The 12,262-nt window shown below is 29.6% G+C and overlaps 1 protein-coding gene across 1 annotated transcript; it reads left to right on the top strand.

Annotated features, from left to right (window-relative positions):
* Positions 1 to 1,265: 1,265 nt before the first annotated feature.
* On the top strand, positions 1,266 to 7,153 carry LOC129790442 (synaptophysin-like). The gene is made up of 4 exons (XM_055827915.1): positions 1,266 to 1,584; positions 2,509 to 2,613; positions 2,685 to 3,155; positions 3,899 to 7,153. The coding sequence occupies exons 2-4, from the start codon at positions 2,551 to 2,553 to the stop codon at positions 4,004 to 4,006; spliced, it is 642 nt and encodes a 213-aa protein (XP_055683890.1). The 5' UTR covers positions 1,266 to 1,584; positions 2,509 to 2,550; the 3' UTR covers positions 4,007 to 7,153.
* Positions 7,154 to 12,262: the final 5,109 nt, after the last annotated feature.

The following is a 12,262-nucleotide window of genomic DNA, read 5'->3' as shown; positions in this document are numbered from 1 at the left end:
AAGAAATTAGTGAGGACCCTAATTTGAATTACCCTACATGCCACCCTACATAGACCTAAGGCGTTGCCAAGGGACGGCAACAGTGTCAGGGCTGGCCGAATTGTAGGCATTGAGACCGAAGGCCAAAAATATTATCCCGTGCCATGGTCCGTTATGTGTGTAATCTCTCTCGGAGAGGGCTGTGATGGTTGATAAGCGTTGCCCTAGCGGTGCTTATCATGCGTTGGTCATTCTCTCGTGAGCCTTGATGCCGAGAGGACCGGTACGCTGAAAGAGGGTTGGCTATCACAGTCACTCTCAGTTAATAAAAAAAAATCGGCGCCTACAATATTTAAAAAAGTTTTTCATTTCAACAGCAATTTTTCAAAGATTTTACTTTCATCTGCAAGTTGTAGGTATGTTCTAAGCTTTTACTGCATCTGCTACATTTAGAAGTAATGGTTTTGACTAAATAGACTAAATATCAATCCAGGTAAATCTTTTAAATATATTTGATTGTCTAAATATAATTCCACACACTCGATCAATGTACCGAATGAATGATCAGAAAAAAACAATTCGAGGGCTACATTGTAAAATCGGATAACTTTGTATGAACTCCGAATTAACTTAGCCGAAAGGAAAAAGGACAAATGATCAGCAAATATCCTAGTCCTACATCTATGGAGTAAACAACATTGATCATAGAATACTTTTATGATGTAAAATATAACGAACATCAATCACCAATCAAGTCAAAAACGGTTCACAGCGACCTTAAGAAATTAAATAATCTATCTCTTTCTGAGTTTTGTTGAATTAAAAATCTGTTAAAAATATGTACGTGAAACTGTTTTATAATTAATTATGGAAAATCTAGCATTTTTGAACTAATTTAGAAAAAGAAAAAAAAACAAACATTTTCACGTATCCTTTTTAAATACTTTTAAAGATTGATTAAAATTTTATATTTTCGTTTTTAGAAATGATTTTTATCGTCAATAAAATTCTTTAAAATAAGAGACTTATACACTCCCTCTCGTAAAAAGGCCCTCGTGTTGTTGGATATCGAAAGCTACCTATTACTGCTTCGCATGGACAGCATCACATCAACAATATTTAGGGCATAACCATACGATTCTAAATTGACCTTGCTACAATATTTTTATTTGTTCCCTGAGTGTTAGAGAAACTTATGTATATATACAGTGTAATTACTGATATATATTTTTCTCCATTTGAAATTCTTCTTCTTCGCCATCTATTTTTTCATCTTAACAATACACAGTGCTCACAATAAGCGACCCCAGCTCATAAAAGAGGAACGAGCGAAATAACATTTATCTTCCTATCTCCTTTACACACGAACTGTCGATGGTTATGTTGTTGCTCAAAGAATAATCGTGAATTTGGTGCAACAATTTTCCCTAAAAAAAGCAATAATAATACAATCAGTGACGTTGTGAAGTGATAAAGTGATTCACCAACATTCAGCCAGTCTACCGATTCTCACGGAATTTTTGTGATTTCACTCACTTGCCGTATTTTCCGCAACATATTCGAGGCGTGGCTTTTTTCGCTGGCTAATATTCTTTATTATTTAAGGTAAGATGTCAGGGGGAATAATTAGATAAGCGAGAAAGACGAGAAATATTTTCATCCGACTTCTGGGTTATTTTTTTCCAAATTGTGCTGTGAATACAAAAAATTCCCAATTTCAAGTGGAAACCATACTTTTAAGATAAGAATGTAGACGAAAGGGAAAGTCTTGGCGGGATGCTCGAACTTTTATTAAACCTTCAATAATTTATTAAGAAGCTTTAGTATTTTATTTCTAAAGCGAAATTAAAAGATAATTTTAGCATGAGGAAGTAAAGTAATTATGTTTTGTTGTATTATTGGATATGTAGACAATGTTAAAGGTTACTTTTTGGGAAAAGAAGTCATTGAACTCTCTGAATAAAATATTCATATTTTCTTCTCAAGAACTTTTAATTAAAAATCAATATGAAAGATTCTCGCCATTTTTTAAGTAATAAATTTGTGGTTGTCAGCCTTAGAAACTCTAAAAAAGGAGAGCAAAGATATTTTTTTTATTTTTTTAAGCAAACGGGGATATTCTGAAGACTTTTAGTTAGTTAATTTTTTTTAAACTCCCACCCCTCCCTAAGGTCTTCGGGTCTAACTTTTAGTTAGTAAATCATTTTTATTAATTTAGTTTTTTAATCATATTTAGTTAATTTTTGTATATTTTTTTCGTTATTTCATAAATTTTTAAAGTCAAATTTTCATTCGGATTTATCAATTCAAAAAATTCAATTCGAAAACCGATGTTTCGAACTATAAAAGTCTTTCCTCAGGGTGAACAACAGTTAATAAAAAATGATAAGATTTAAAAAATATTACATAAAATATTAATTACAATACAACTTCTTCATGCATGACGTAGTGCGAGTTTTGGCTGTGAAATCGATAAAAGAATTGATCGAATGAGCTTGATTTTTTACCTTATATCTTTGCACTTTGCAGCTTCTGAATTAACTTGGAGACAGACTATCTCACGGCATAATCATGGTATCCTACACACTGGCACCCTTCCAGGAGCCCCGTGGAGTAATGAGAATCCTGCAATTTGTAAGTTTTCCTTACCAAAATGTTAAATTTTCATTTACTACAATAGTTTCTTCTTCAAATTTTTTTTCTAGATCTTTGCAATTTGCGCTTTTGCCACCACCGTCAACTTCTCTACAACGTTAACAATGCAGAATTGCGATTTAAAAAATGAAACTCGTAGCTTTGATCTGGAGTATCCCTTCCGATTTGCTGCTACGCTTTGCAGAGTTGGTGATACAGATAAGAGTGTATCCGCCATTGTGTCTTCAGATGCTCAATTTTTCGTGGCCACTGGTGTCCTGTCGCTTCTTTACTGCATTTTCATAATTGTCGTGTATGCTTTTATCGATGAGCTGTATAAGAGTAAGACGGAGATACCCCTCGCGGACTTCATGCTAACCACCGTTCTCGCGGTGTTCTGGCTCTCCGGAAGTGCTGCCTGGGCAAATGGTACTAACGCCCTTAAGAGTGTAACTGATCCAACTGATATTAGGACATTGTGCGGTAATCTCAACAGCTGCATGGTGACTGTGGGTAGTTTCTCACGACTTAATATTTCTCTGGTAAGTTTTTTGCAATTCATATTTCCCTTATCTCTCTATACTCAGAACGTTTTATCCAATACTCTCCGATACTTATGCTCCGAAATATTATTTTGTAGGAAAATTTATTAAAACTTTTTTTTTTTTAAATTGCATCAACCAGGGCATCAACATAATTCATGTTATTTCTGCAAAATACATACAACGCCGGTTATCTTGTAGAGTTAAATGTTAATTGTTATTTAATGTGTTATGCAGGCATAGTTATATACCTACGTGTAATTTAAACAAAAAGAATAGAGTTTCTAGTTGGAAAATTTTGCAGAAATATTGTTTATTTAATGCGGAATCAAAAGAGGCATGTTTTTGAATTTTTTTTTTTACATAAAAATTATATATCTATGAAATTATTAGAAATCTTCGCGATTTTTTTTTAAATTTCCTAGAATAATCAATTCTGAAACCAAAATTTTCTAAGACACTTCTAACGTAGATACTAAATGTAAGTAAACTTTGGTTAACCCTTTCGCTCTTTTCGGGTCATAAGCTGACACAAGCGTGAACTATTTTACTTTCTCGAATTTATTTTTTTTCCATGCTGAAAATATCTTAAGATTACATTGAAGAAGTCAACCTCTGACAAAAATATCGCGATAAAAAGACCGAAAGTTTCTATGTTTTGTGCGGGTACGAAAGGGTTAACAGACAAAATGGATTAACTACAAAATTTTAAATTAAATACTTTTCTTTTTGATTTTCCAAAGATCTTTGGCTTTCTCAACTTCTTCCTGTGGGCATCTGATTTGTGGTTCCTCTACAAGGAAACAATTTGGTTCCAATCACGACAGGCTGCAACATCTCCAGGAGTCTAAGAGGGATCTTCAATAATCCGTGCTTAACAATCATATCTGTGGGCAGTACAATGGTAAAAATGAAAATGAATACAAATGAAAATCATTTTTTTGAGTAAAGAAGTATGATGCCATAGGCTGGATTCTATTGTACACCTTGAGAAGCCATCAGTTATTTTTATTGTTTTGATATTTTAGTAAGTAATTTTGGTCTCTTCTTCGTTTTATTTTTTTTTTTATTTCTGCCGAAAGCACAAAATCAACTAGTCAGAGTCAGTTGTTGTATTGCCAACATGGCTGTTAACTTAATTGATTTAGTGATTCGTTATTAATATACATATTAATTTTAAGACATAATATGGCAAAGAATATGTAATTTGTTGGATGACCAAGAAAATTTTACAATTGAATTACGATGTATATATGGCACAGAGATCAATTTAATTATTCGCAACTGATTGTTGGTAGAAGACATTGAGAGTGAGTCATATGTCATCAAGTATCAGACAATGAGCTCATATCTTTACAAAAATCTTTGCGATGAAAAATTCTGAAAAGATTCGCATTTGAAGGTGAAAAAATGTATATAACATTATTCAAAAATTGTTGATGTATATGTAGGTATTTTCTTTTTTTTGGTCATCTAACATGAGTAATTTTTCTCCGGGTCCACGAAACACACGATTTTATTTTAAACTTTTTATCTTATTCTTTACACAACATCTACTATTAAAATCAATATTTTTCTTTTAAAGAAAAAAAAATATAATAAATGAGTGAAGAATACAATAATATTGTCACCATTTTTGCATTTGCAATGGGTCTACATCTATTATATAAAGGAACAATACACAATCACACGATTTAGATGAATTTTTAAAATGACAAAAGTTTATTAATTAAACTTGAATAAAATATTTTTCTTGTTTTTTATTTTATATGTAAAAAAAAACTTACCAGTAATAATCTCACAAAAACATATTTTTCTACAAATTTGGAGAGTTAATTTTTGAAAAGATAATACTATTTACACATAAATATACAAAAATAATTGATGAAAACACAAAACATTTTTCTATAATATTCAATGTTTCTTTTATATACACATTCATGTGCGAAAAAATAGTATAAAGACATTTTTTTTTTGCATTATTCCTTTTAAAGAAGAGTTATCATCATCAAGAATTAAAATTTATTTTTTCTTTGAATTAATTCCCATTAAAATTTTTCTTTAGAATATAACCTTATTCTGAAATTTTTTGCTATTTTTTGGCACATGATTGTATCTTTTTAAATAAGCTAGAAGAGAATGGACTGAAAAACAAAGAGTTTTAATTAATTAAAGAGATAAAAATTGCATAACACCAATTGTCTCTACCTCCTACATATCTAACAATATTTTCTTCACACCGTTTTTTGCATAATTCAATACATAATAGATTCTATTCTCTGAGTTTGTTCTTCACGGAAATTATTACAAAAAAAATTATTGTCTAACATGGACAGAATTTGTTCAAATGAATAAAGGAAAACGGAATTTAATAAAAGACAATGTTAAGGGAATATTTTATCAATAAAAGTATTTAAAGAAAATTAATAAGGAGAAATAATTTAAAAGATATAAAAGATTTAAATAGGAATACTTGTTGGTTTTTTGGTGCCAAATGATTGTACATACATACCGTACTTTGAAGACATACACAGAAAAAAAAATATTTGGAGAACTTAAAGAAGCATAAAATATGTATCTGAAAGTTCATTATAAATAGAAAAATATGGAAAAAATGTTGACATAAAGAGAGTTGTAGATTTAAAACACAAATTAGTGTAGGTAACTCAAAATGAGACACACACACGATAAGAGAAGTTATATATTAAAAATATTCAATGTGTATTTTCGCAAGTAATGTTGCGACAAATATGAGAGCGAAATTAAAAGTATACCTTATGTATGTATCGCAAATAAAGAAGAAGTAACAACAATGCCCCAGTGCAAATAATGCTGGGTTTTTTTTCTGTTTTGCTTTCATGATATCATGTGACAATTTAGTGTTTATGTGACGAAAAGCATAGGAATTTCAAACAAAAAAAAAAACATTGTTAAACTTTTGTGACAGGAACTAAGGCTAGAAATTGGCAATAGATATTTTTTTCGTTGTATTTTATGACATGAATTTGGAAGCAAAAAAATAATCAATTCTCCAGCAAATCAAGTAAAAGAAAATTGTACGGCAAATCATTAAAGTACTCGTAGCTTCATGTTGTGCTTTACGTAATTGTGCGAGATGAAAGAATAGTATGATTACTTAATAGAAGAACACTTTACCTTTTAATTTAACATTATTATTTGAATTATTCTATTTAATGAAATTAAAATGTAGATTCATATAGTATACTTAGGTATATAGTACTAAATTGTAGATCTTTTCGGTTTTTGATCTTTTTGATCATTACTTTTAGTTTTCAAATAATTACAGAATGCAATTTGTAGATGACTTTTTTTGTCAATTCATTGAATAATAAATCAAAAATATGGCAATAACTTGATTTTCTTACAATAATTTACAGAGAAACGATTTTTTTTTAAAAGTAAAAACCAATTTTTGGTTTTATTTCCTACCAAATAATAAAACAGTCAAGTCACAATAATCGTATACAAAGTATTCCTTCAGTAAGTTACAGAATTTATTATTTGTCTTGAACAATTTTATGTAAGGAATTTAATCAAATTAATCTTTATATTTAAAAATTTGTCAGGTATTTTAATTACCTTAAAATATTAAAATTACCTTTTACCTTAAAAATCTGTCCACAATTTCTCTTAAATGTGTTTTAATTCAGATTACCCAACACAAGTGAATAATAATTTTTAATATGTATAATTATTTTATAATACCTACAAGTTTATTATCTTAATTTTTTCTACAAGTAATATTTAGATGAAACATTAACCAGTAGTTTTATGATTAAGTATCTTTAGGTATGCGTATGATAAATTCATTAAAAAAATAAAAATATATTCACGAATTAGTTATTGAGCTTCACGTATCATGTATATAAGAAAATAACAATAATTAGATTTTATTTAATATTAGTTATAATGTTACGTACAAGAGCGTAATGAAAATATTTAAAACTTGAGTAAAGAGTTAAATGAGTGTTCAAAAATTGAGTTTTACTTTTCCTGTTCCAGCAATAAAGCCATTTATCGTCTGATATTATATTTTAAAAATGCACCAATCTACCTTTAAAATTAACGCTTCTCTGTTTAAAAAAAAAATTTTAATTGTCTTAGAATTTTGCAAAAGAATTTCTAAAATTTTTCCTAAAAAGTTAAAAAAAAAATTATTCGCTTGAAGATAGCAAAGAAAATTTCCCGAGAATACTAATATAGTACGTTGGTTTTTGGGTTAATAAACGAAGTTGGGAAATCATCTTTCACATGAAACCCGAGATAATAAAAAAAATAAATAAACGAAGCATAATTACATAACCAAAAGATTTGTTATTTCATATTTTCAACTGAAATAAAAATTATTATTTTTTTTTGCATAAACACAAACCAAGATAGAGTTCCAGATAAAATGAAAGATAGCATAGAATATTTGAAAGTGCTCTAGTTTAAAACATTTGTGACAGGTTGAATAAAAAAAATCGATGGGCAATTTTTCGCGTGTTTGCCAGTGAGATATTTTTTTTTGTAATTTACACCAGATTTTTACAATTGATGCTGTTTCCCTTTGCGACACTTTTTTGCGTTTCCGTGCCAAAAAAAATCAAAAGATTGTGTTTGGCTGAACGGAAATTGTAAATGACCATGTTGGTAGGATGTTTCTACTGCGAGAGAACAGGAGTAGATCTGATTTATATTCGAAAAGAGGAAAATTGTGTATGCCTTTTTTCCTCCACTCTGCCTCCCAGGTATTCGATAAATTAAATTTTTACAGAGTCCATTAGCAGTGTTAATGGTTTTGGCAATTTTTCATAAGCACAAACATTTCTACATTCTTCTCCAACAAGGTTCATGTTTGCTCTATATAATCGTTGAAATATTAAAGCAAAGATATGAGATTTTTTATCGTTTGATATTCAAGTGTTGGTTTTTGTCATAAAATTATATTTATTAGTGTTAAATAAATTATTTAAATTCATTTTATTGAATTTTATCTCAATAATCAAAAAATATTTTAAAAAAAAAATTAAAAGCTTGTTGAAAATGAAAAATTTTACACGTAATTTAACTCGTTTGACTGCACAATTTTGCAATAAAACGTTAATTTCGTTTGAATTTAGTTCTACGAAAGATTGCATCCGGTGGTTTTCAACTAATATATGCTTTATTTAAAATCCACCCTCACCATTGAAATTGCTTTCGACTCTGCATTCGGGATAGAGAGAGAGAATGAGTATCCAGCTTGACTGCCAATATGTAGCAATAATGTGGGAAAACTGCAGTGAAATTTAATTAAATTTGATTGAATTTATGAGTGACGTGTCGGTGATGGTTCAATGAATAAACTCTGTAGAAAATTAATTTTTATGTCATGTAGCACAAAATTTTCAAGTGGCATTTCATCATTCATGCGAAACCTTTTGCATTTTTCGCGCGTTCTATCTCAATTAGATGAAATGCGAGATGAATGCGAAATTATTCTGTCGAGAATTTTCACCTCAAACATAATTCTCCATTGGTTAGGCCATCAATAAAAAAAGTATGCATTTGTTTAAATAATTTAAGTTACAACGGAATTTCATGAGAGCATTAAATTGATGAACTATACATTTGAATGAACAATAACGATGTGCTTCTCTAATAAACTAATTCTTAACTGATTTTCCCTCAAAACATACCTACCTATAAATTATGGGATACATAGGAGAGGGATTTTTTTTTAAATTATGATAAATGGAGTATGATGCACGATTATTGGAGACTTACCTTGAATATTGAGCCGCTTTGAATTCAATTTTCGCAATGTTTCACTTCAGGAGCAGAAATTCATTTATTTTCATTAAATTCTAATCCTTAAAGTGTCAACTGAAGCCAAATAAATTCACATAAATTGTGAAATGTTTCCCCAAAATATTTTATTTTTTGCTTTAATCCTTGTGATCAAGAAATCCTTGAAATCGTTGAAACAGAAGAAATTCTTGAAATTTCAAGCATTTCTTGGTCGTTGAATAAAACCGAATATGTAATTTAGCTTAAAATTAGTTTCGCAATGCTGCATTGGATAATGCTGATTGTGAAATTAAATAATAAATCGTAGAATAAATACATATGTACTTAAAAATAACAGAGATGATAAAATCTTGCCACTTAATATGTTATCTAATTTTTCATTTCCATGATACATATCTATATTGTATAGAATGTATATAATATGCATTAATAACGAGGGGCATTACATACACTCCTCCCTCAAAGGTAAGCATAAAAATCTATTTCCAGTTTAGTAAATTTCTGTGATGAAAAACGATAGAAATATTAGGAAGGGTCAACTAGAGGCGGAATACATGATGAAATAAATTGTTCCACTTTTTTTTTTAAATCATCTACGCATATCCAATCAATTCCGGAGCGTTCATGGATTCTCCCCGATTTTTTTGCACCAACATTCTTTTATCCACCAAATTCTCTATTCCCTATTTTTCGCCAATGCATTTTGCCAAATAATCGTTATTTTCGAGAAGGAATCGTAAATTAGATCCTGTTAAGAATCCTCCTTGAATATTGCTTTGCTACTACATATGATGGGAATTTTTTATCCACTCTTCTTTGATTATTGTTTTAGAGATTCATCGATTTAGGACCAATAAACAAAAATATGTATAATATAGATTGAAAAATCGCACCCAAAATCCTCTTTCATACTCTCGCTTATAATCGGCTTTAAAATATTTGCACAATTAATAAAGTATGGGACTATCAGTTAATGGCACATCAAATTCGACTTTATGATGCTGCAAACACTTTTTATCTCAGTGGGTAAACTTCTAAAATTATTATTTGTTAATCACGTCCATTAACACACTGCACTCTCATCTCACCCCTTTAATATACTTCTGAAAGTTTCGTGAAAGGGAGTCTTTTAGTCTTTGTACTACTTCCGGGACAAAATCTCCTGTTTTGGGGAGAAATATGTACGTGTACAGTACATATAATATAAATATATAATATAATGAGAGAGAGTGAGGGGGATGCTTTTGTAAAGGTGTGCAGTAATTAATTGAATTTTTTATTCATAAAATATACTTTTCCCTCCATTTTCCTTAATGTTTCGCGCTCAAAGTAAAGAGTGATTCTAATTACTCACCGGTTCTTACGGAAACTTTCTCCAAGGAGACGACTCCTTTGCTCATTATCATTTTATCGGGTCGAAAAGTGAGTCACAGTGTCAATTTCTGCCGAATTTTAATCAGAAAAAAATAAGAAGGGTTAGAGGAAATGCGGGGTTGAAAGGGAAATAATGTATATAATACTTTTCTTTGTGAAATCTCGGGAAAGTCAACCGAAGAACAATGAATTAACACAAATAAATTCTTGCATAAAATTAAGTGATTTGCAGCATTTTAATTAAGTTTTATTTACATTTTGTCAATGTTTTTTTTTCGATATTTTAGACTTTATTTATTTGTTTAAAGCCGAAATACTGCCATTGTACAGAAGAGAGGGTGTGTAGAATTTTAATGAATTGTCGTTCCCGTCGTTCCTTTTTTTAACACTGTTGAAAAAAAACTTCTTCCTTTCGGATTGTTGGGATGTTTTGGGGAGCAGAATTTTTTTCTTTGATATTGTTAATTAATCAAAACAATGACGTTGCGCAGAAGGTGGATGACATTTTGCCCCTATAATTAAGAATCATTTTCATGCAGTTATTCATTAATCTAACACTCCTTAATTATGATAATTCTTCCGGGACATGGATCTTCTGTAAAATAAAAAAAAATCTGGACGTAAAATATGTATAGGTATGTATAAGACAACGTAGATATAGATAATGTAGATAATAAATTACGGAGACTGGTGGCAGTTCAACAAAATCAACAAAATGCACCTTTTTGAAACAAAAAAACATTCATATTTTTCTCCATTCAATGATTTATTACCATCAACACTATTAAATTTAAAAAAGTGTGAAAATAATAATTCTTTGTTAGAATTTTTTGAAGAAGTTTGCACTTTGCATATCTTTATGACGAAAATATTTGATATATTGCAATCTTTTTTTGCTGACGCTAAATTTTCAAACGAAAAAGGCCTCCCAAACTTTTAGAAATGGAAGAAAAGTTATGAGAATTTCATTTTCAGAGCATCTACGGTGCGAATTTATCATCCTGCTTTGAATTTCATGGGAAATTAAAGCTATAACTCTGTTGGAGTTTGATTTAATTGACAACCAACTGTGGAATCTTTAGGAACATGGTCGAATATCCGAATTAAATTAGCAAGTTTGTGCCTCATGAATTCAACCCTAAGATTAAGATAAAATTATTATATTAATATTCCTTGAGATCGCCTTTTATCAGGTATCAAATATGTTCTTTCAAAAATAAATTGAGTTAATTTTTTACGATAAAAAAAATACTGAAAATAAATCCGTAGCGTGTATTTTCATCTCCTATTTTAGGCCTAGCAATCAGTTTTTGCTGCGAAAATTTTAGTCATCCTATAAATTTTCATACGAACCCCCTCGTCAAATCAAGTGGAAAATTGACTGAGATTTGTGCAACCCTCACATTAAATATTTACGTATATGTATGTACACATATTTACTTAAACTTTCTGCCTGAGGAATTTTATATAGATATTCCCTTAATATCATAGAAGTATTTTATAAGGGGTGAAAAAAAAAACGAAATCTTCAATAATCCCAATTTATTTATTCTAAGTTCGTATTTTTCCTATTTACCTGTTTCCACTTGAATACATCAATCTCAATTCAATCCTTGATTTATTATATCATGAGGTTAAATAAAAATAAACTTAAATTTGACACAAATACTCCTTAAAATTCTTTTAAAATTATTCTTTTAATTCTATTTTATTCTTTGTGATTTTAAAGAGGTTATTTGAACTAACAAAATATCTATCACTTAAATAACTTTACCCTATCTTTATTATAGAACATACTTTAAAAGAATATGCCAGCATTACTAAAGAAATCGTTTACAAAAGTTCTATACATTATATTACATTCTCCTTCACAAAAATTCTCTTCATTGGAATACATTTTCCACATTTTCCCATCGCCCTTTATTTCTTATCATATCTTT

Source organism: Lutzomyia longipalpis, chromosome 2 (assembly GCF_024334085.1).
Source record: "Lutzomyia longipalpis isolate SR_M1_2022 chromosome 2, ASM2433408v1".
NCBI lineage: Eukaryota > Metazoa > Arthropoda > Insecta > Diptera > Psychodidae > Lutzomyia > Lutzomyia longipalpis.
This window is presented reverse-complemented; position numbering and strand designations above follow the sequence as displayed.

Bases quoted from the DNA above. Each gene is read 5' to 3' on its own strand.
- LOC129790442 (XM_055827915.1), top strand. From the start codon at position 2,551: ATGGTATCCTACACACTGGCACCCTTCCAGGAGCCCCGTGGAGTAATG. The intron at 2,614-2,684 runs GTAAGTTTTCCT...TTTTTTTTCTAG, and splicing joins TAATGAGAATCCTGCAATTT to ATCTTTGCAATTTGCGCTTT. The intron at 3,156-3,898 runs GTAAGTTTTTTG...GATTTTCCAAAG, and splicing joins CACGACTTAATATTTCTCTG to ATCTTTGGCTTTCTCAACTT.